The following is a 25005-nucleotide window of genomic DNA, read 5'->3' as shown; positions in this document are numbered from 1 at the left end:
TGGAATTTTGATGGGGATCTCACTGAATCTAGAGATCACTTTGTGTAGTTTGGACATTTTAACAATATTAATTCTTCTAATCCATGATCACAGAATAGTTATCCATTTATTTTTATATTCTTTAATTTCTTTAATCAATTTCTTCTGGTTTTCAGTGTACAGATCTTTCTTTTTCGGTTAAATTTATTCCTTTTTTTTTTTTTTAAGATTTTATTTATTTATTTTGAGAGGGACAGCATGAGTGGGGTAGGGGTCAGAGGGAGAGGGAGAAGCCCCCTGAAGGGGAGCCTGTTGCGGGGCTCCATGCCAGGACCCCAGGATCATGACCTGAGCCAGAGGCAGATGCTTAACCCACTGATCCACCTGGGTGCCCTGGTTAAATTTATTCCTAAGAACTTAATCTTTTTGATACTGTTGTAAATGGGACTATTTTCTTGATTTGTCTTTCTGATAGTTCATTGTTGTTGTATGAAAACGCAATTGATTTTTGTATATTGATTTTGTACTCTGAAGATTTACTGAAACTATTAGCTGTAATGGGTTTTTCTTGGAGTCTATACGGTTTTCTATATAGTCATGTTATTTGCAAATAGTGACAGCTTTACTTCTTCCTTTCCCCTCTGGATGCCTTTCTTTCTTTTTCTTGCTCACTTGCTTTGGCTAGGACTTCTAATATCACGTTGAATAAAAATGGTGGGAGTGGGCATCCTTGTCTCGTACCTGACCTTTGAGGAAAATCTCTGTGTTTCAGTTCTGAATATGATGTTTGCTGTGGCCTTGCCATATATGGCCTTTTTTTATGTTGAGATATGTTCCTTCTCTACCCAGTTTCTTGAGAGTTGAAACATTCAATATCTTAATTAATACATCCAGAAAAGATGGACCGTTGTGAACTCAGATTCTCTTTCTGTAGCGGACATCAGAATATAAGTGGGCTCAGTTTTATATATTCCAAAGGGGCCGTTAATTGGGATCTTTAGGATATTATGGGTAATTAAGTCAAACTAAGGATTTGAAAGCATTTCTTACTGTTGTAAGATGTCTAACAGTAATGTGATATGATGTCTAACAATAGTTGGATGCTGTGAGACAGTCATGAAGTCATAGTTTTGAACATCAGGAAAAATTTATGTGATTCATACCAGTGCCCCTCCTTCTCCTTCTGGTATGTGACTGTTTTCGTTTACAGAAGATAAATCCATGACAAGAATTCAACTGGACATGACCTAAAATTACTTTAATCTTAGTGTATACCTTGGAGGTGTGAAGCCAGCTTTCCTTGACAGCCTTGCATAGCCAATCCACACAAATTTTTCACATTTATGAACATGGGTCTTTCTCTAGAAGTAGCAATGGGGTTTATTAAAATATGGGGGCAGGTATAGCTTAAGAGACATATTGTAAACTTATTAGTTAATACAAACTATCAAACTTAAAGTTGGCCAAATTATTTTTAGAACTCCATGGAAGATGGAGTAAAATATAAGCACTGTAGGGGGCAAGAAAGCTTGTTCCAGGAAATCCTAATCTATCACCAGGATAACCAAGGTGAGCATTTGGACTACGTTTGTGGCTCAGTAGAGGGTGTCACCAATAATACTTTGGGGGAAACCCCGAAATGTGATTGTGAACTTGTGCTGTATATATGATAATATTTGCCATGTACTGAGAGCTTTGCATGGGGGCTCAGGTGCCAGAGGTTAGATATCACCATTTTACAGATAAGAAAAGTGAGGCTACTGTCAATAAGTAGGTCCATAGCAGAGTTTGGATACATTTAAAAAATTCTGGTAAAAAGCAAAACAAAAACAAAACTCAGGTTCGGTTTTGCATACCCAAGTGTATCTCTGTATCCTCAGAGAGAGGTAAATAAGTCCTTCTGGGCAGTTACATTTTCAAGTAGCCAGGGGTCTATCCACTCGGGAAGCTAAACGTAATAGAAAGCGTTCTGAAATTATATTGCATATTTTCTTGCCTCCTTTAACATGTAATACTGAACATTTTCAGTGTTTTCCTGAAAACTCATCCTTCATGTGGGTGAGACCACAACTGTGATGATGCTCCTGGGATCTGAGGTGGGGGAGGCTCCAGGCCCCACACTGTGGTGCTTTTCCAGTTTGCTAGTCAGAGAACCATTTTTTTTTTTTTTTTAAGATTTTATGTAACCACCATTTAGAGTGGGTGGGAGAGCACAAGTAGGGGTAGCTGCAGGGAGAGCAGGCGGAGGGAGAAGCAGACTCCCCACTGAGCAGGGAGCCTGGCGTGGGGCTCGATCCCAGGACCCTGGGAGCCTGAGCTGAGCCAAGGCAGGTGCTCAATCAACTGAGCCACCCAGGCGCCCCAGAGAATGACTTTTATTCCTCCCTGGGTGGCTGCTCTTGTGGTCTGGTTCTTTCACTGCCTCAAATGGGAATCTCCCAGGGCCTCAGAAAGGAAATAATTAAACCAGTGAGCATTGTATGTAAAGTACAAGTAAGTAGGCCTAAGAAGCTAGGCCCTAAGGGAAGTATTAAGAGCACAGATCCCCTTACATTCTCCTGGTAACAGCAGCCTGATGAAATCTTTTTTATATCATGTCCCAGATAGGTGAGTGCATCAGTTAACTGACTTCCAAGTAAGCAAGATGGTGAGACTTTCATCAGGAGAGATAGATGGCGTACACACACACACACACACACACACACACACTCTTCTATTTATTTTCTCGCTGGTACTGACCTACCACACTTAAAAATTTCCACCCACACTAAAAAATAATTTCATTTTTGAAGAAAGGGAAAAAATTTTTTTAAGAAAGGAAATATTTTAAATAACCATTTGGTGTTTGTTTATATTGGTCCATTGTTAAGAGTTTTTTTTCCATAATAGAATGTGTTTTTTGTTCACCCTTTGCCAAACCCTTTGCTACACATTTGCATAGACTTGTCACTAATAAATCTTTCTTTAGTGAGAACAGAACAGGAGCATAACTCTGGAGTGGTTTTAATGTTCCTGAATCTTGGTTTCTTCATGTGTAAGATGCAGGTCAGTCAAGATTAAAATGAGTTCCTTTGGGGGCACCTGGTGGCTCAGTTGGTTAAGTGTCTGCCTTCAGCTCAGATCATGATCCTGGAGTCCTGGGATTGAGCGGCATGGGTGGTGGGCTCCGCGCTCAGGGGGGAGTCTGCTGGAGATTCTCTCCCTCTCCAGCTGCCTCTTCCCACCCACCCCTACTCCTGCTCGTGCTCTCTCTCTTGCTCGCTCGCTTACTCGCTCACTCTCTCAAATAAATAAAAATCTTTAAAAATAAAATAAGATGAGGCCCTATGGTGTGGCAAGCTGTCTTAGTTTGGGCTGCTGTAACAGAATAATAGACTGGATACCTTCTAAACAACAGAAATTTATTTCCCACAGTTCTGGAGGCTGGGAAACCCAAGGTCAAGGCCCCAGCACATTCAAGGTCTGGTGAAATTCTATTTCCTGGTTCACAGACGGCTGTCTTGTCACTGTGTCCTCATACGGTGGGAGGGGGAAGGAGCTCTGTGTGGGGGGGTGTGTCTCTTTTATAAGGGCTCTGTCCTTGTGACGCAATCCCCTCCCAGAGGCCCCACCTCCTAACTCCATCACACCAGCGGTCAGGATTCAACATAGGAATTCTGGGGGGACATAGACATTCAGTCCAGAGCACAAGCTCAGCACAGTAACAAGGTAAGATGGGTACTATCTGAACACAAATTCAACTGAAATTCTGGTGGAACAACACCAATAACCAGATATTTCTGCCATAGCTTAAGAGAACTGTTCGTTGTCATCCCCTCATCTACCAGAAGGCATTAAAACCAGCCGGTTAAGTTGGCCTGACAGGACCACTGAATGTCTGGACTGGGAATCCACTACATTCTGCCAGTTCCACCCTCATTTAACACGTGGGGAAACAGGTCCAGGAGTTTGTGAAACTCACCCAGAGACAGAGAACAGAGATGCTGTGTATCTGCATAGACTTGTCACTGAGAACTTTCTTCAGTAAGAAAAGGTGGCACTGAGCCAAGTGAAGGACCAGGGCTCTTTTCATTAACACAAACATCTTTTTATTTATGTGGTCCTTCACGTTTGCAAAGCACCTCCTCAGCCCCGTGACCTAGTTTATTACGTTACATCCACGAGCTTATGAAGATGGCCCGTTTCCCTTCTTGTCTTTGGAGTTTTCGCATTCTCAGACCTGTGCTGCGGCAGCTCAATCTATGCGGACCCCTCCCTTAAAAAAAATACACACACACACACAATGAAATGAAATGTGTGCATATGCCCCTATATATGTCTCTCTGAGTGTCTCCTGCAGGCTGCACCCCGGCAGACACGAATGCAAAGAGAGAATGATCTTTGGGTTTGAGAATTCCTGACTGTCACTGACACTTTTGTACCAAAGGGCTTAGGAATGCTGACATTTTCCAGACGCGTGGTAACATTATAGGCAACCCCTTAATGAATCTCATTTGAGGACAGAAAGGGGAGGTCGGCCAGCTGCTCTTCATGTGGTTTTATGCAGTTAAGTCCTTCAAAGAACGAAGAGCGAAATCAAGTCATTTCTCCTTCTGAATTTTTCCTTCTTATTTTTCTTTGTTGTAAGGTTATATATAAATGTAGGAGTATAGGGACACTATAAAAGAGAAGGGATATCCTGTGAGGGAGGAAATCAGACAACAAATCCAAAAACACTATGGAAATCAAAAATCCGAACTTGGGGAAGGGTGGGAGGCAACACGTTCTTTTCACCAGAGCCCTTAGAGCCATGCAACTGTCCTCAGAAGTCAGAATGGACCAACCTAGACACTTGGCTGCAGGATGGAGCTGGGGTCTTGGCTTTTGCGCTGTTCATGTCTTTGGGATTGGGCTGGGCATCAAGGGCCCTTTCCGGAATAGGCCAGAGAAGATAAGTCCAGTTTGGTTTTTAAGGCTTTAGTCAGCTCCGTGGCCAGCAGCTCGTGGAGGGAAACACCGTCGTGGGCATACACCCAGTTCCTCCCCGTCCAGTCGTAGCGCTTGGGCCCGCTGCAAGACAAAATAAAGACACAGGAGTCCACGAGGACAGCCCTTGAGGAGAAACACTGGCTTCACAGATGCTGCCAGCAAGAAATGACCGGAAAGAAGCTCCAGAAAGTCAGCTTAACCTTTGACTTCTTGTCTCAGGGTCTTTCTATGTAAGAGTAAGGACACGATTATCCCCTGCAACAATTCGACAGAACGGTTCTCAAGACCCGAAGACATCTGAACCCTCTCAGTGAGTCTCTGTAAATCACACTCTGATCTTTCGCTTTTGGGAACTCTATGTCGTAGCAGTGTTGTTAAAATGGCGGCCATTCGTGTACCACTCACATGATTTGTCCCTTACCTATATTACTATTATTTTAGTACATTCATAACATGTGCAACCACCACCTTTCCCTACCAGAACACTTCATCACCCCAAAAGTGAACTCTGTGCCCATTGAGCAGTTACTCCCCTCCCTCTCCTCTCCCCAGCCCCTGGCAAGCACCTATACTGGTTTTTGGTAAATGTACTTTTTCTTGGGACGCCTGGGTGGCTCAGTCGGTTAAGCGTCTGCCTTTGGCTCAGGTCATGATCTCAGGGTCTTGGGATCGAGTCCCACATTGGGTTCCCTGCTCAGTGGGGAGTCTGCTTCTCCCTCTCCCTCTGCCTGCCACTCCCCCTACTGGTGCTCTCTCCCTGTCTGATGGATAAATAAAATCTTTAAATATAATTTTTCTTTTTTTTTTAAGATTTTATTTATTTATTTGAGAGAGGGAGGGAGCACGAGCAGGGGGAGGGGCAAAGGGAGGGGGAGAAGCCGACTCCCCGCTGAGCAGGGAAGGAGCCCAACCCAGGACCCTGGGTTCCTGACCTGAGCTGAAGGCAGATGCTTAACTGAGCCACCCAGGCAACCCCCCCCCCCCAATATATTTTTTACGACACTGAGAGTTCCTCCACCTCAAGCTCATCCAGTGAACAACAGTATACATCCATTCACGCTGGGAGGCTGTATTTGTGTGGCCCCGGGTGTAGTCGGATTGTGACATGTCTTGTCATTCCAGATGTACCCAACTGTGCCCATTAATTCTGCCTCCTCTCAGCCTGGTTGGGGGGGGGGCATGCCAGCAGATAGTGAGGGTACACGGGGGTGCTTTGCTGGAGGTGGAGCAGAGAGCCCTGGGGGCCAACGAGAAGGGGTGCCTGGGTTCACCAGTGCACTGAGGGAGAGATTTCCCAAAGTCAACACTGGGAGGAGTTTGCCAGGGAAGAGGGAAGCTTAGCACGGAGCATCTTTGCGGACTATACAAACATCAAAGATTTCTGTATTATCAACCAAATGCTGGGGTTTGAACACTTTTCGAATCATGGAGATAATAGGGACAAACCCAAAGGGCTGGGGCCTTTGTTTAATACACATGACCAGCCAAATGCAAACTACTTGGGCCATAGAGAAAGAACTGATAATCCAGACCAAATCTAGAGAACATTCCCTTGGCCTTGGACTCTGATTTGCTGGGGAATGCCAGGTAACGCGTGAGAAACCCGCAAGCCCCTCCACTGCCTCCGTCCAGGTATCCACCCAGACCCCTGCTTTCTCCCATCCTCCCACCACCTCCGGGTGGGCAGGCTGGCTGGGAGTGACCACTGTTTCCACAGGACCTGAAACGCTGTCATGTGAAAAAACATACGTATATCAGAAATGCAGTCCCGTGAAAGATTATTTTGGACGTGAAAAGTTGAGTGGAAAATAAGTTTTTTTCTTGAGGAACACAGTATCTGTGATAGTAAGTGGCTGCTTGGCAGATTTTCTTTCCAGATTCCCGTCGTGAATTACAGATTAAACAAGCCTGGGGTAGGATCCTATTGCTGGTAGGTGTGTCCAAACATGATACGGACTTTTCTGGTTTCCAGACATGACAGAAAGGGAATTCCTTCAGTGCACCCGTGATAGATGGTTCCGGTGCCCTGCCGATACTTATACAGCCACCAATCCCCAAAGGTGATGGCTGGGTTTGAACTGATCCACCCAGTTTCTCATATGATTCCTCCAGGTGAAGGATAAGAACGGACAGTCCTCATGCCTGGCTCTGGTTAGGGTTAGGACAACTGTTGGAGGCCAAAGAGAACAGGCTAATTGGCCCACACAAGATAACACACCCAAGCTCAAAGTAATTGGGTCTAAAAAAGCAATGCAGTCTATAGGGGTCTTGCTAGAAAGGGGTGATTTCTGGAGTTGTTTGTTGAATTATAACATACTTCCTAGATGAGGCTGGGGCAAAGGAGGCAGAACACTTTATTTATTTTGAACAAATAATTACACACCATGGCATGAGAAACAGTATAATATTAACTGCCTAAAAACGATGTGAACGTTGGGGCAGAAGAAGAGCTATAATTTTTTTTTTTTAGATTTGTTTATTTATTTGAGAGGGAGAGAGCGAGCCAGGGGAGGGCCAGAGGGAGGAGAGAGAAAATCTCAAGCAGGCTTCCTCTGAGTACAGACAGGACTCAGGGCTCGATCTCACTGTGGAGATCATGACCTGAGCCCAAGAGTTGGATGCTTAACTGACTGAGCCACCCAGGCGCCCCTATAATTTTTTTTAAAATGTAAATACCACTGGGCTTTCAAAGAATTGCATGCTGGTTATATTTGGCCTTTCCCAATGCACAGTCAGTATGTTGTCTTTGGAAGTGCTAATGAGTGACCCAGGAAGGGTGGTCTGAGAACTTGTGAGTTTCTCTCTATAACTCCCTTACAACCACCCAGATAGATGCAGGCGGATGAGGGGCCCTCTCTCCCTGTATGTGCTCAGGCCTTGAGATGCAGGGCAGGCGGCCTCCAGCACAGTCATTCCATGAGATTGAAAGCACATCAGTGATAAAGGCAGGAGGGATTCAATGCCCTGGAGTCCCAGCTTAAGAGGCTCTCCCCCCTCCACAGGGCATGCAGCCCGATTTCACAGAGGGAATTCAACCAACTTCAAGCGAGATGCTCAAAGCAAACTAGAGGTCAAACTTTAACCTGCTTTGAAGACAAAGTGCAACTCATTCTGAGGCTGTGGCATTGTAAGTGGCTTTTTTAAAGGCAGGGCAATGATTTCATAGAGAGAAACTGTCCAGGCCAGCTTCTGAAAAGTTATAAACTTCTTGCTTCAGATCTATATCTCAATATGTGCTTATAGCGGCCAGATTACTGGTAGACCCAAGTTGCTGAAGCAGGGTTAACCGTCCTACGAGGCTGGGGTGAGCCTGAAGCATCAGGAGAGGGGTGCTCACGGACCACCCACCCGTGAGGTCACCATGCACACCTCACAGGAGCTCAACAAGGGCAGATGTGGACTTCTGGACATACCTGGAGGGTGAAGATAACCAGATCTGCTTGTTCGGGGTCTGCTTGTTGATCACGTAGGTTCCTAGATCTCCACCCAGTTTAACTGTTAAAACACCACTCTGGCGGATCAGGTGGCAAAAGCATGAGGAAAAGAGAACAAGATAGAGTTATTACTTTGCCACAACTGCTTCAGAATCTGACACTTACACAAGTACGCAGCACACACCGCGAAGAAACGTCTTTCGTGTTAGACACGGCAGATCATGCAGAAAGCACCCCGCTCTCAGAGTCAGACTGTGATTGTTCACGATAGCACTCAGACCTCACCGCGCTTTCCCTCGTTCCCTGGGAGGCTGGCGAGGCGAGAATTCTCACTATTCCCGTCTGGAGGTGAGGAGATAGCAGCACTTGTCTGAGGAGTGACAGCTGGCAAACAGGAGGCTCCGTCCTGCCTGCTGCCTCAGTTCCCTCAAAGACCAGCCCGAACCCACAAAAGGATGTTAAAAAATGCAGACCCCAACTCTACGGGAGTCCCACGTCAGCCCAAAGATCGGACAGGACATCTTCATTACCAAAACAAGGAAAACAGGCAAAAAAGAAGGAAGTAGTCAAACCACTGGCTTTGCTGGTCTTAGAAAAGCCACAGAGCCAGCTCGGCTGGTAGGAGGCTGGCTCTCCAGACAGAGTTTTTATTTTCAGACCCTTCCCACGCATGTCACAAGCTGCTCTCAAGGGCATTATTTTCCCCTAAAGAGCCCTGAATTCTTGAAAAGATGGGTTGGTCCATCTTTGCTCAATAAATGCTCATTTAAATTTGAAAAAACTCTTTCAACAAAGGAGCCCTTTACTCCCAAGGTCTGAGGTTTCTTTAGAATGCGCAGAATATTACAGAAGCAGCCACACAGCTCAGTCCCTTCATTGGGGCGGGTGTGCCGGAGACAGCGGCTCGCTGTTCCCCACCCCGGGCATAACCCGCGGGGAGACACACCGCCACCTTTCTCTGGGCTTCTCGAGCCCCGGTCCCATCAAGAGGCCCCAGATGTTTCTTAGAACACTTTGTGTTTGGTTTGCAAAGACAGAGAGCTATTGAAAAGGTAGACGGCAATGACAATAATAATATATAATAATAATAATGTAACTCACAGGCAAGGGAGGACTCTATTGGGTTATACTTTAAAAAAATTTTATTTACTTATTTGAGAGAGAAAGCTAGAGGGAGAGAGCACAAGATGGGGGGCAGAGGGAGAGGGAGAAGCAGGCCCCCCATGAGCAGGCAGCCCGACGCGGGGCTCGGTCCCAGGACTCTGGGATCATGACCTGAGCTGAAGGCAGAAGCTGAACCCACTGAGCCACCCAGGCGCCCCAGTAACATGTTTTCTGATTAAAAAAGAGAAAAAGAGAAATCATACAGACATCGGGAGTACAGAGAGTGTACATAAAATGAAAACATCAATTATTATTGATGTGATATGAAAACATCAATATCAACGACTACTGTCCAGGACCTACTCTGTGCCATGCACTGTATTTGGCACTTTGTGTACAACTGTTTCCACTGTGACCATAACTATCAGAGGTGGGAATCATTATCCCTGTTTTACAGATGAGGGAAACAGGGACAGAGTAATAAAGAATACTTAGTAACTGGCAGAGCTGATCTTAAACCCAGTTTGGATTGTCCTGTTTGGGTCCAAAAGAAGCCGTTCTTGCCCTACTAACACCAAGTGTTCTCTCAATCCCATTAACTGGCGATAAAAGCTGCTCACCCCCAGGTATCGGCTGCCAGTTTGTAAACGGATTTCTGAAAAGGGCTGGGATCACAGTGTACATTAAGTTTGTTTTTCCTTTTAAAGTTCATTTTTTAGTAATCTCTGCACCCAGTGTGGGGCTTGAACTCACAACCCTGAGATCAAGAATCACATGCTGCACTCACTGAGCCAGCCAGGCACCCCCTAAGTTTGTTTTTCAAAAAATTTTTTCCTGACGGTGCCTGGGTGGCTCAGTCAGTTAAGCATCTGCCTTCAGCTCAGGTTGTGATCTGGGGGTCCTGGGATCGAGCCCCAGGTTGGGCTCCCTGCTCAGGGAGGAGTCTGCTGCTCCCTCTGCCTCTGCCTGCTGCTCCCCTGCTTGTGCTCTCTTTCAGTGTCAAATAAATAAAAATCCTTAAAAAGAAATAAAATAAAATAAATTTTTTCTTGAATCCCACCTTTACTATTTTGGTAGGACTACCACCTTTCCTTTACTTGGAAGTGTCTCATTGAGGCAACTGGGGGGCTCAGTCGGTTAAGTGTCCAACTCTTGATTTCAGCTCAGGTCATGATCTCAGGGTTGTGAGATCAAGCCCCCATTTCATCGGGCTCTGCACTGGGCACGGAGCCTGCTTACAATTCTCTCTCTGCCTCCTTCCCTCTGCCCCTCCCCACCTCTTTTTAAAATTAAAAAAAAATTTTTCCCAACACCCTCTTAAAAAATAAGAAAAAAGGTATATTAAAACTCCACAATTCAACAGTTTTAATATTTCACAAAGTGTTTTCATAAAGTGCACAAACATCACTAATTCTCGGCTATTTCCACCACCCCAAAGAGAAACCCCACACCCATCAGTCCTTACCCATTCCTTCCTCCCCCCATACAAACTTTCATGACTTCTTTTTCCATGAGATAGTAGGCTCAGGGGACCGAGACATAACTGTTTCCAGTTTGACCTATTTGTGGCCCCTCAGTGCCCCATTGTGCCTTGCGCCCCCCCCCCCCAACGTGGGGAGGTGCAGGAACAGCGGAGAGGGCAGAGGGCGGGTCTGAGTCTCACCAACCCTGCCACCTTCCTCAGGACAACGTCTGTGCTGCCTCCTTCGGAGACACAGTGCAAGGATCGAGGGGCACAGGTGCTCAAGGCTTGTGTACGCTCCTGATCACGGCCACACCCTAGAACAGGACACCAAATCAAGGATGGCACATCCAATCACTGAACGCCAAAATCCACTCTTTCCAACTCAGAATCTTCTGGAATTATTCCAGGGAACTGGCCACTTGTTCACAAAGAGCATGTTAACAAAGCAACCCTGAGATTTCTTCTAGGTGTGCAGACCTCAAGTGGTCTCCTCCACCCGGCACCTTCTCTGCAGCGCCCCTCCCCGCACAAGACCTCGACCCCAGCTGAGGCACCCCGGACATGGTTACCCTGAATCCCCCACAGCCCCTGTGCCTTCCTCCCTGCCTCTGAGCTGCTCTCTTGTTTGCTGGACACCCGTGCCCTCCCCTCCACTACTCTAAGCTCCTTGAGAGCAGATCTGTCTTTTCAGCTAAGCACCCGCGGTGTCCAGCACATACGTTCTTAGTGCGAGATACGGGATGGAGACAGTGCATCTGTGGAGGAACGAACGGCGCCGACGGTGACCAGGGCTGGTGATAACACGTGCGAAGTTAAGGGCAAGGTTACACGAGGCAGAAAGTCTCAGCACTTAGCCAGCCAACCCCCCTCCTGTTCATTGTGTGTCATCATTTTTTCCCATGGAGCCAGAGGCTGTTTCCAGAGGAAACCGGCAAGAAGAGGAAGGAACGGAAGGAAACGAGCTGCCTTACTGGTTCTCTGGGAGTTCTTAATGCTCTTGGAACTATCCGCGAGTAGCCCAGATGAAGAGGGCTTTTTGTTCATTAGTATTATTCCTTAAAGGCCACTCGGAGGCTATTTTGGGAGTGTGGGCAGACTTAAATGCAGGGGAGGGAGGGGGAGTGGGGGAGAGTCAAAATCCTTGGCAGCTTCGGCCAGGGGCACTAAGCAGTCAGAGCAGCCCCTGTGCAGGGCTGGTGGAGGCTTATTCCCCCGGGAAGTATCAGCCCCGCACACTCGGGAGCAAGAGGAGCACTTCTGTCGTCACTAGCTCGTTTTGTAGAAACAGACACCTATGGGACGATGCGTTGCGTCAGGCGACTTCAGGTATATGTGGCTTCTCACACTCCAAAAATAGATAGCACTCTTCAGGAGTAAGAATAACGAATGTGAAGCCCTTTTACAATGTAATGCTAACAGAAATCCGCACAAGTAGAGGGACGTCACTCACTTCCCGGCTGAAGAAACTGCCCCGCACAGAAGTTAAGATAATTCACTTACAGACTCTCGCTAAGAAAATACAAACCCAGGACGGGCTAGAAGCTTTGTCTCCATAGCCAACCAGATGCTGCCCCTGAGCAAGCGTCCGTAACCTGGGACCCAGAGGGGGTCGTCGGGGGTCTGCAGGCTGCCCCGGCCTGCAGCTGAAATTGTACTCGCAGGCGTATGGGGAAGGTTTTCTTGGGAGAAGGTCCGGGAAAGGTTAAGGAATCTTTGCTGTGCGGCGGCGAGAGGCCAACAGCTTAGCGAGTCAAGAACATGACAGCAAACAGATTCTCAATACAACGTCAAAGAGGCCACGGCTCCACAGGGAGAAAACGAAGGTGGCTTGGAAGTAACCCCTCAGACAGCACGGTGCTTCTCACGGTCCTGGTCAGGCGGGCTCTGCCGGTCAAGGGCAGCGGACTCCACGGATGCCTAGTGCCGGGAGGTGCTTTCTGCTCTGGTGGGTCGTCCCCTCTAATGGCAGGGCCAGTGGGGGTGAGGGCTGGACCCAGACACTGACCCCCCCAAATTACCCACTCCACTGACAGGAAGACACGGCTGCCAAGGAGCTGCTCACATTTCTCGCTCCACAGGGAGCAAACAGAACATGTTCTTGGGTCTACCCAGAATACTGTTTTCTGTCTACTTGGCCAGGAGCAAGTTGGTAAAACATCTATGATGCTGAGTGGCACCAATGAGAGACTGTTTCGGAAAAGTACGTGGGCCCCACTTCATTTGTATACCGAATCACCATTTATTAAGTTCCTATCACGTAGCTGGCGTGTTTCAGGCACTGGGATACCAAGAGTGGACATTGTCCTGGCTGCCAAGAACTCAGTCCCGCCACGGGAGCTGATGTGTAGACAGACAGTTAGTACACGGGGTGATCAGTGCTGTACAGACTCATCTTCAGAGCACTGGGCAAGGAAGTAGGCATGGTATCTGCCTAGAGCATGTAGGAGGGCCTCCCAGAGGAGGCCATGCCCAACTGGACCCTGGGGACAGGGAAAGACTATACCCCAACAAAGCTCAAGTAATAGTGTTATGCGTGTTCTGTTGCCTATAATGTAGTTTCAATAGAGTTATACGTGAAATGTATAAGTTAGCACCTAAGAGACTCTAAACAGGAATTCACACCCCAGGGTAGAGAGCATTTCAAAGCTCTTCAATCTGAAGTCCCAACAACAGAGTCAGCTACTGTCTGCCTTTAGTTTCTACGTCTGTACTAGAGAATTTCCTAACTGGTAAATGATTTGTTAGAAATAATTTTTCCTTGGTGAGGAGAATGATACTTAAGGTATATGGACTGGCCAGAAAAACCCAGGTGCCTCTTCCCTTTGTAGGAACAGGTTACAGAATCTGGAAACGCCAGCTGCTGGGTCACTCTTCAGAGAGGCACTCTGCAGGTCAGGTAAGACCCTGCAATCCACCACTGAGCAGGAGCACTTTTTCTTTTAAAGATTTATTTACTTATTAGAGAGAGAGAGAGAGAGAGGGAACGGGGGGGGGAGGGGCAGAGGGAGAGGGAGAGAGAATCCTCAAGCAGACTCCTCCCTGAGTACATAGCCTGATTCCAGGACCCTTGAGATCATGACCTGAGCTGAAACCAAAAGTCAGCCACTCAACCGACCAAGCCAAGAGCGTTCGGTGCTTGATTCCAGGGGGTAAACAGAATCCAGCTGCTAGAACACTGGCACATTTGCTTCTAATGAAACACTCGTGCAAAATACTTGAGTCACTAAGTATTCTCACTGATCTTAAAAGAATGAGTGGTGTGACTGTTTTTATGGCATGTTAATGAATGTTTACATGTATGGCCGAGTTTAGCCTGAGACTTGGTTTCCCTGTAAGTACAGCCAGTCCCTGATAGGGAGGCTGGGGGAGCGGAGACCTGTAACTTGCCCAGCTCCATCATCCCACAGACAGTCATGCTGGGGGGCCAGTTAGTAAGGGTTCCCCAGCAGCTTGCCTTCTGAGGCTGTCTGCGTAAGCACTTCTAATGCCCCGCCCCAAATGATGCCCACAGCAGTCACTGAATCCACCTGGAAGGCATCCAACCCTTTCTTGCCCGTTCCCTTAACTTTGCCCTCCAAATCCCTTGCTGTCCTTACAACCAGGCTTGAAATTTTCTTGCAGACTCTTGCTACCTGCTCCATTGGATGGAGTCCCTTCTCTGTCCACAGTAATACCCAACACCATTTCTATCACGTTAGCCTGACAGCTGGTTGTCCTAAAAAATTCCACTTCATAACATTTCTGACTATTAATTAATTGCCGTCGAGAGGATTAATCTCCGTGGGGGATTTTTTGGCTAAAAAAAAGAGCTGCTCCCTAAGGCGTGAACAGCATTCTAAATGCAAAGTGGACCCTTACTCACGTCCGCCACCTGGCGGCCAGTCGATGTAGAGCAGCACTCCCTAGGCTTCAGGGCTCTGCGGCTCCCCCCAGCTTCATTTGGGATCACCTGAGGAGTGATTATAAAAACAAACAAAAAAACAACCTCCCCTGCCCTGCCTGGGACATACTCCCAAACCAACTAAAGAAAAATCTCTAGGGGTGGGACTCAGGGTGCACATTAGAATCCCGGGTAAGCTTTTCAAAAATACGCTTCCTGAGAGCACACCAGGACCCGCTGATCAGAATCTCCCAGAAGCAGGGGTGGGGGGGGCCCTGTCTGTGTGCTCTGAACACACCCTGGTTAAGGAGGAGTGGTTTAGTTCAGGGCTCCTCGTGCCCTCAGGACAGTCATCTTGCTAGATAAGCACAGGCCTGGGTCCCTCCCTGATTTACCTTCACAGAAGCTGAATGGAGCTTGAGAACCTGTATTTTTAAGCAGAAATGGGGCTCACAGAGGCCGTGACTTGCCCAAGGTCACAAGCCTGGTGGGGCAGGGCTGGAACACCAACGCCAGTCTATGGGTCCCACCCGTAACCACATGCTGCTGGATGCTTAACTCTGCTGGAGGGGAATTCTTTGTCCTAGTGAGACACAATTCTTAGGGAGGAAACAGAAAAAGGAAAATAAGCAAGAAGTACCCCAAACGAGACATCATAGTCTTCGAATGTGTAAGGTTTGTCTGCAAGGTCTTCGAAAAACTCTGCTAAGGAGTCCAGTGTCTTCTCAGCCAGTCTTTCATAGGTGGTCTCATCCAGAGAGCTGCAGGGGAAACATGAAAACCCCCCCAAAACACACGTTTACCAAACTGCTCCATTTTATTAACATCAAACCCACACATCTATTTATTTACTTATTTAATTTATTTTTAGTAAATATGCCCAATGTGGGGCTTGAACTCACGACCGGGAGATCAAGAGTCACAAGCTCCAGACAGAGTCAGCCACCCCGACACATCAGTTTTTTACTTAAATTAAAAAATTCATGGGAAATAGCTACCATGTGCAGAGAAAAAATTTAATCAGCACGAACGAGTTTCTATAGGGGCGCCTGGGTGGCTCAGTCTGCCTTCGGCTTAGGTCATGATCCCGGGGTCCTCAGATTGAGTCCCACGTCGCACTCCGTGCTCAGTGAGGAGTCTGCTCCCCCGCTCTCCCTGCTTGTGAGCTCTCTCTCTCTCTCTCTCTGTTAAATAAATAAATAAATAATCTCAAAAAAAAAAAAAAAAAGTTCATAAAGAAGGAAACCTTTCTTCCCAAATAGGCAGCCCCCATCTGCAGAGTCAACTATGAATAAGAGTCTCTTCTGTGTCCGTCCGGAATTTTATATTCTTTTTAATATAGAAATTGAAGCACCTTGCAGTTTTTATTTAATATATCCTGGAAACTGTTCCATATTAGCACATACAGATTTTCATGGTATTTTATTTTATATTATTTATTCAACCTGACCCCTTCAGCTGGACATTATGCTTATTAAAATTGCCTGTATTAATGATTAAAATTATGTTGGGCAAACCACAAAGTGGGAGAAAATATTCGTATTACATGTATCTGAAAAAGAGCTTATTTCCAGAATATATAAAGAAATACAACTCAATAAGAAAAAGAAAACCCAATAGAAAAAACGGGTAAAATACTCGAACAGATATCATTTTAAAAAACATATCCAAATGGCCAGTGAACATATAACAAGGGGTATAACTTTATTAATCTTTAGGAAAATACACATTAAAAAAATCACAATGAGATACCCTCAGAATGATTAAAAAGAAAGAGACAGATAACATCAAGAGTTGGCCCGGAAGTGAAGCAACCCCTCTCCATCGGGTGTGTGGGTGTGTGTGTCTGTAGGTCAGAGAAGCCACTCCTAGACCGGAGAGAGAGGACTGCATGTCACCTGAAAATCTTGGCCTTTGAGGTGGATGGATGAGAGACTGTATGGGCCTGTGGTGGCAGCCTGGGGTTTAGGGGCCTGTGTGTGTGTGTGTGTGTGTAAGGAGGGTCCACGTACATATCGGGGGGGGGGGGGGGCAGACTAGCAATGCTGGGGAGCTCTGCACCAGAACCCATTGCTTCCTTCCAGGGCACGCACTAGGCCATATTTCCCAGCATCCCCTGCAGTCACCTGGGGTCATGTGACACAGCCCCTCCCAATAAAATTTGAGTGAGGGACAAGTGCCACTACCAAGACTTCCATTCTCTTGCCCTTTCCATGGAAGGGAACCTGGGCGGGGGGACCTGGATTCTACCGTGTAGAGGACAGTAAGGTACTGACAAGTGACAGGAAGGTGGAAGGACCCTGGCTGCCTGAATCCCTGCACAGAGGCATGCCCGCCCTGCACTGTCGGAACACAGGGACACAAACCACTGCTGGCTCGAGCCGTTACAGTTACACAGGCTTGGCCGACCCATCTGCTAAGTCATCAAAGAGAATAAGAACAGAACTCTGGAAACAACCTAACTGTCCAGCAACAGGGGATGGTACCTACGTAAAGTTTAATATTCTTTCATTTAAAATAATGTGGTAGAGGGGAGCCTGGGTGGCTCAGTCAGTTAAGCATCCGACTCTTGATTTCAGCTCAGGGCTTCATCTCAGGGTTGTGAGTTCAAGCCCCATGTTGGGCTGTGCACTGGGGGTGGAGCCTACTTAAAGAAGATAGTTGGTGATACGGAGAGATGCTTATGAATGCTCCTGCTAAGGGAGAAAACAGGTTTTGGAAGGGATGGGCTTTTTTTTTTTTTTTCTTTTTTATAAACCGGTAAGAAGAAAGGAAAAAAAAATTAAAAAGCTAATAGAAGTCTGAGCAGGTATGCACATGTTGTGTATTGAGAAAGAGAAGGAGGGAGGAGGGGGAAGGGCTCTCTGATGTGGAAGGGGCTTTATCTTACCCAGGGTCGCCCAAAGTCCCTGCTGTCCTCATATTCATCAAACAGACACTCTGCTTTTTGACATTCATGAGCTGATCGAGGCGGTGGAGGCTCAGATTCTAAAAGCCAAAGTCAAGAACATTATCATTTTTCAGTGCATTATAGTCCCTGAGCACAAGGTTTAAATATCACTTCTGCATTCAAGAATAAACCACGTTAAATTTTTCCAGGAGTATTTCTGGAATGTTTTCACCTTGTTTTAATGCATTACCTTGCATTCTCTCGGGTTCTCTCTAAGCCTGTGCTGCCCAACATAATAGCCCCGAGCCACAGGCAAACTTTAAATTTATTGTCACTTCCTATCACTTCCCACTAAAATTTGAGTGAGGGACAAGTGCCACTTCCAGGACTCCCATGTCCTGGAACGCCACGTTTAAGCCATGTTTCAAGTGTCCTGTGGCCTCATGTGGCCAGTGGCATACTGAACAGAGTCACCACCATGGGAAGATCTATGGGCAGCACTGCTCCAGGTTATTAGAGGTATGTGGTGGTTAGCACAGGCGAGCCGGGGAAGCATCAGCAAAGCTCACGGAATTTGACCAATGCAAGCAACAACGAACAGCAAGAGGCAGATGTCTGCAGATGTCCAGAAGAGAGGGTCGGACTGCAGACGGACAGGTCTCATTAACATGTCTACGGGAGATACTGTCATCTGTTGATTTCTCCCAACACATAATTGGAAGAGGGTCCAGGCACCCGTCTCTGGGGCCACCAGCGCTACTGACCAGCTGGAAAGACAGATGACATAACCAGAAGACAGTGACAAACACCAAGGGGACTCTGGCTGAGGGACCTGCCCCAGTGTGGGAGGGGACAGAGCCTGTAAAAGGAGAGAAAAGTGATACATCAGAGTGGAGATGGCAGGGGAGAGGATGGAGAGTTGGCCACAGGGCCTCGTGAAGGCACTCAGCTGGACTTCATCCTGGGAAGGCACCCAAGGGCTAGAAGGGGTTGGTGGTAAGATTCAACTTCTCCTAAGGTCACTCTGGAGCAGGGCTCAGAGGCTGTTGTTCTCTTGAACCATCGGTGTCCTTGGCAAGCTCAGAAAGGAGAAGGCAGAGGGCACCAGGCTGAAAAGTGACCAGAAAAGGGGGAAACGGGTGCAGAGCACAGAGGGCATGATTTTAAAGGGTTGGTTCTGAAGATGGGAGAGAGCCAGCGTTGACAACCAGTTATTGCTACTGCACATTCTAGAGTGTTCCCTAGCTGCTGGGTGTTGCTGCTCCTAGTGTTGATAGAAACGGACGGTGTTAGTCCTCATTACAAGCCTGTGAAGCAAGTACTACTAGTATAGTGGTTCTTCCCGACAGTCTGTTCTATAAAGTCACCATGAACAAGAGGTTAGTGAAATGCTCCTGCGGGAGATACAGGCTTAGGTTCCTGCAGGCTTCAGGTCCCATATGACCAACCAACCTCGCTTACATGCGTTTCTGTTTAAAGACACCTTGTCTAATATACATTGTTGATTCACGAACACTGAGCTCACGGCCAACAGTGCCGTAACTCAGGCCTGAATGAGGCTGATCTAACACACGTGCTTTCTCTGCACAGGCTCCTTGCACTTAGACCGCTAGACAGCACTCGGCACTATGCTCTGGGGTCATTTTAAATAGTGAAATCACCAACCAAAAACCCAAAAATGCAAACAATGTGCCACTAAATAGGTGGTGGAAAGGACACTTGTTGACCCCATGGGGTCTGAGACAAGAAGGCACTGTCACCTTGTTTGACCTCCGTGGAAACATGCAAGCATGCTGCTCCATGTATCTGAGAGTGACCACGAAATCCACCCTCCCTGGGTACTGATTTTGGGGTTACAGATAAATTTTACTGAGAAGGTGAATTCACAAGCCCAGGATCCATGCAACATCAGGATAGACTGTATTTGTAGTCTACGGATGAGGAAACAGAGCAAGTCACTCAGATACACAGATGCAAAGGGGAGGAGCAGGGATTTGAACCCACACCCTCTGGCCCCAGGATCCAGGCCACAAAGGAAAGAATCACACACCTGGGGTATCATACGTGGTTTCAGGCATGGAAGGGAACTTTGAGAACCAGGGGCTCAGAGTTTCCCTCCCCTACAGGGTCCTGGCCTCTCAAATCCTAGCTGTCGTAGTCTGACACCTTCACATAGCCTTTTTCCTGTTTCAGTTTTGGTTTTGCCTTTTCTATCTTGGATGGCTGTTCTTGGTGGGAGGTTTGATCTAATGCAAGTTACTCACAGCCAGAAGTAGAAGTCTACATTTCGGCTGTTTTTAATCATCAAAAGAACTGTTGCCAAAGACTCCTTGCTGGTCTCTTACCTGTTCTCCCCAAGCTAACGCTCCCTGAGTACCTGCTTTCCGTTTCCGAGCCCCCGAAGGCAGGGGTCACGGTACCCGCTGCACAGATGGTGAGGAGCATTAGACAGGAGGACGTGAATACCCCAAACACAGGGCTGGAGAGTGTCCAGTCAATTCCGGCTTTGGAGCATGTCAACAATAGTGTGGAGAGGCAGAAGGTGAGGCCCGCCTGCGTGGCTAGCAGGGAGGCCGGCCCTCACCCCACGGGTCCCCTCTGCAAAGCACGAAGCTGCAAACGCTGGAAGAGTGAGTCACTTCTCATCCACCGCTGGGGGGATGAACTGGTACCACCACTCTTGGCATCAAGTGAGTTGAATATTTGCTGGCCCCTTGCCTAGCAATGCCATTCTGAGAATTCAGCCACAAAGAGCCTCTGTCCCTGCACAGGAACGCCCACAGCAGCACCGCCGTGACAGCGGCACCATGGCGGTCACCCGGATGTTACCAGGAGACTGGATAGAGTGTGATGTGCTCACCCAATGGGATACTACCCAGCAGAGAAAATGAAGAAATGACAACCATGTGCATCAGTGTCACGAGCCTCGAAAAGGACACTGAACATAAGGAACAAGTCACAGCACAATAAATGCAGCAAATTTTTTTTTCTATCAACGGCATGTGCTTTAGGGAGACATACATAGAGGGTGACACTCTAGGAAAAGGAGGGGATGCCTGACGGAATTCAGGAGAGCAGGTTCCCCTCAGGGAGGCCCAGGGGTCCTCGGGAGAGCCTTCCAAGGGACAGATAACATCCAGTCTCTCTTTTTTTTTTTTTAAAGATTTTATTTATTTATTTGACAGAGAGAGAGACAGCCAGCGAGAGAGGGAACACAAGCAGGGGGAGTGGGAGAGGAAGAAGCAGGCTCCTAGTGGAGGAGCCTGATGTGGGGCTCGATCCCATATCGCTGGGATCACGCCCTGAGCCGAAGGCAGATGCTTAACGACTGAGCCACCCAGGTGCCCCAACATCCAGTCTCTTAATCTGGTGATGAGAGTGTGGCCGTGTGTTACTAATCTTTGAACAGCACAGACATTTTACAGACACTTTTCTATGTATAAACTCACATACACTGTCTGTGGAAGACAATAAAAACATGAACTTAAAGTGAATCAGGGCATAACCTGCTTGCCAGGCCTGAGGCCAAAAGACCACGGGGTCCTAGGTGACGATCTTGACCCTCTACGAAAATTCATGGGTGTCTGCAAGCCTTTCGAGGTGTGATGCGGCTGAGGCAGGGCCTATGAAGTTGAGTACGAGGTGGCGACATATCTCTCCTTGGAGCTGCCTCCTGTGTGACAGGGGAAGGGTTTGAGGACCAGCCACCGTCACGCTCTCAGTGGGGCAAGAGGCTGCCTGACGGAACCAGGGGCCTCCCTGGGCCACGGAGTCACTTCCAAGCCACACTTGGAAGGAAGGCATTTCTGTGGATTCCGGGTTCCGCTGAGCAGCCAGACCTAAGAATGGACAATCAGAAGCTAAATACGCTCTACCCCACAGCTATGTGCCGGCTGCCAGCCACACACATGTGGCCCCGGGGCTCCTGAAATGTGGCCCGTGGGACCAAGGAACTGGACTGTAAACCTTACTTACTGTAATTTTAAAATGAAACTTAATAAAGTTTCTGGAAAATTTATTATTTTTATTTTTTTAAGTCTTTTTTTTTTTTTTAAGATTTTTATCTATTCATTTGTCAGAGAGAGAGCACAAGCAGGGGGAGCAGCAGGCAGAGGGAGAAGCAGGCTCCCTGCTGAGCAAGCAGCCTGATGTGGGGTTCGATCCCAGGACCCCGGGATCAGGACCTGAGCCGAAGGCAGATACTTAACTGACTGAGCCACCCAGGTGTCCAAGTTTCCGGAAAATTTAAAATGTTCTGGAACAGCTTGAGTGTGTGTATTTGTTTTTTCAATCGTGAATTTTATAAAATACACATCAGGAATTTCCTCAAGTTCAGTTTAACATCTGAGCTGACATGTGCTGACATGGGAAATACACACTGAATTTGGAAGAATGACTATGAAAAAAGACTGTTAGACATCTCAATGATTTTTCAGTATTGATTACATGTTGAGATGATAGTATTTTGAAAAACTAGATTACATAAATGTATTGTTGAAAAAAAAAATTTTTTTTTAACTAAGCTGTAGGCCCAACATGGGGTTGAACTCATGACCCTAAGATCCAGAGTCGCATGCTCTACCAACTGAGCCTGCCAGGCGCCCCTCTGTGGTGTTCAAATTAATTGCACCTGCTTCTTTTTATTTTTTCAATGTAGCTACCAGAAAATTCAGAATTACACATGCAGCTCCCATTGTATTTCTTTTGGATAGTGCTGTAGTAGTAGGAATAGGGGGCAGAGAAAATAAGGATGGGGAAGAGGCCCCCACAATGAACTCAGGTCCTGATGAGTTCTGGAGTGCAGGGACTTTGGGGGTCAACCTGAGGATAGTTAAGGCCTTGGAAAAATCGAACATGGTGGTCCCAGTTGCCGTTGTCATCCACCCAGCTGCACAAGTACAGGAGACGTGTGAGGGAACTGTGTTACAGACAAGTTCAACAAACCTGATTAATTTACTACGGTAGAGGGAGCCCAATGGGTGACCTCCCAACCTCCCAAGACCCCTAATCCCAGTGTGTGTCCAGTGCCCACCTCCTGGGTGGCAGCTCTAAGCTAGGCATGCTTCTGAGTCCACAGCCCTTAAACAGCCCCTAGGCACCGTCCCAAAGACCACGCCATTATCTTGTCACTGTCCTAAATTAAAAACTGCTGGCAACCCATGGCCACACCAGCAGGGGGCGGAGTGCAAGCCAGGGCAGCTTCAGGTGGGAGTAGCGCAGGAGAAGGGTAATAAATGTCTGTGTTCTGCACGGGGACAGTGCCGGGGCACGATTTCCACAGCTGCCTGTATTTCCCGAGAAGACGGGTAATCCAGTATCAAGAGCCCAACTTGAGTGTTGGCAACCAATCCTAAATTTTCTTCAAACATGGCCAAATAACAAGGTAGTGGGAAGTTCAAGTCTAAAGTCCAAATTCCAGAGCTCCACAGGCAATTTGGGTTGGAATTCGCCTGCCTCCTTCACTACCTGAGAGGTCTATCCAGCAGACCGGCCACTCAGCGCTGGTATTGCCCAGGCCTGTGTCTCCTTCGGGAATCCCCTTTTCTGCTCCCTTGCCACCTTCAAGACCCTGATTAGGGGCGCCTGGGTGGCTCAGGTCGTTAAGCATCTGCCTTTGGCTCAGGTCCTGATCCCAGGGTGCTGGGATTGAGCCCCACCACGGGCTCCCCGAGCAGGGAGCCCGCTTCTCCCTCTCCCCCCTGCTTGTGCTCTCAAATAAATAAAATCTTTAAAAAAAGGGGGGGGGGCGTCTGGGTGGCTCAGTTTGTTAAGCGTTTGCCTTCCGCTCAGGTCCTGAACCCCGGGTCCTGGGATGGAGCCCTGCATCGGGCTCCCTGCTCAATGGGGAGTCTGCTTCTCCCTCTCCCTCTCCCCACTGCTCCTGCGCTCTCTCTCAAATAAATAAAATCTTAAAAAAAAAAACAAACCAGGGAAAATTAATTTTTAAAAATCTTAAAAAGAAAAAAGAAAGGCCCCTGATTAAACATCGCGTCCATCCGGCTAAGTCTTCCTCAACCCCACAGCCATTTTTTGGGCTTCCTCCTTTCAGGTCTTGGAGTGACTGGGTCAGACGCTTCTTTGCAGCCCCAAGGGAAGAAAAACGGAATTAACTTCCAGGGCTGAAGACTTTATATTACGTTAATCCAGTGTAATCCTCACAACAGCTCTGCAAAATGGGCGGTACCCTCTCATCTCTTTACCCAAAAGGAAGCCACGCCTCGGAGAGGTTCCAGATCTCCCGAAGTCACACAGCTCTGCTGAATCGAGCCAGAACTTGGAGGGCAGGCCGGGTCATTTTCCAAAAGCTTTGCTGCTCTAGCTGCTGTGGTCCACAGCCTCGGCGTTTCCACCTCGCTCGAAGGAAGCGTTTCGTTCATAAAAGCCCATGCTTGGAAACATCGCTCTAGTAATATTATATATACACACTATTATAAACTATTATGGTGGTATAGTGTGTACTATTTTATTCTATTTATATATATGTACCATGCTAATATTACATATCATACACATACATATGTATCTTACAGTACTTAGTACAGTATACACTATCACTTAAATTGAAATTCTGGCGAAGGGAAGTGGCAAGCTCGGCGACAACCACGGACCCCCGAGAGCGGTCCCGGCCACTTTCCCTGAGTCGGCGGCTGCGAGCCCCCTGCGTTGCGTTCCCTCGCAGTTACACCGCATTGTCCTTTTCACCCGAAAGCAGAGGCCGGTGCAAATGTGACACGGGGAAACAGAGGGCGGACTGCGCGGCCGCGCGCCCGGTAGGGAGCAGCGCGCGCTCCACCGCCGCGCGGCCACAAGCAGAGCGCGTCCCCGGCCCGCGGCCCCGCCGGAGCGCAGAGGGCGCGCGTGCCCGCAGCAGCGGAGTGGGCGCGCGTGCCCGCAGCAGCGGAGTGGGCGCGCGTGCCCGCAGCGTCCCCAGCGTGCGCGGCCTCCCTCCGCCGGCGTGCGGCCCAGACGGCTGCGCGGCGCGGGTACTCACAGCGTGGCAGGGTTCGCGGGTCGCTGCGGTCCAGATGCTCAGGCCTCGGCGGCCGTAGAGCGGGGAGGTCCTCGTCGGCCGCCGGGCCCCACCGCCGGCCCGGGCTGAGCCCGGGAGCGCCGAGCGGGGCAGGAGGCCGGCAGCCGCGCGGCGCCCGAGCGTCCACATGCTGCTCCCAGTCTGCGGCCGCTCCGCCCTCCTGCTCCGGGGACGCCGCGGCGACACCTGGTGGCTACGGGTGGCAGGCGTCGCGGTTCGGCTCCGCGCTCAGGTCCCCTCTTCTGTCGACAGTGG

At 48.2% G+C, this 25005-nt stretch overlaps 1 protein-coding gene across 1 annotated transcript; it reads right to left on the bottom strand.

The window, feature by feature from the left end:
- Positions 1-3362: 3362 nt before the first annotated feature.
- On the bottom strand, positions 3363-24906 carry FXN (frataxin). The gene is made up of 5 exons (XM_026519332.4): positions 24712-24906; positions 17721-17818; positions 15471-15591; positions 8361-8458; positions 3363-5028 (listed from the first exon to the last, which is right to left on the bottom strand). Exons 1-5 carry the CDS (start codon positions 24877-24879, stop codon positions 4878-4880), a joined length of 636 nt encoding a protein of 211 aa, XP_026375117.1. The 5' UTR covers positions 24880-24906; the 3' UTR covers positions 3363-4877.
- Between the last annotated feature and the right edge of the window lie 99 nt (positions 24907-25005).

The sequence above is a fragment of the Ursus arctos genome, unplaced genomic scaffold, assembly GCF_023065955.2.
Source record: "Ursus arctos isolate Adak ecotype North America unplaced genomic scaffold, UrsArc2.0 scaffold_33, whole genome shotgun sequence".
Classification (NCBI taxonomy): Eukaryota; Metazoa; Chordata; class Mammalia; order Carnivora; family Ursidae; genus Ursus; species Ursus arctos.
This window is presented reverse-complemented; position numbering and strand designations above follow the sequence as displayed.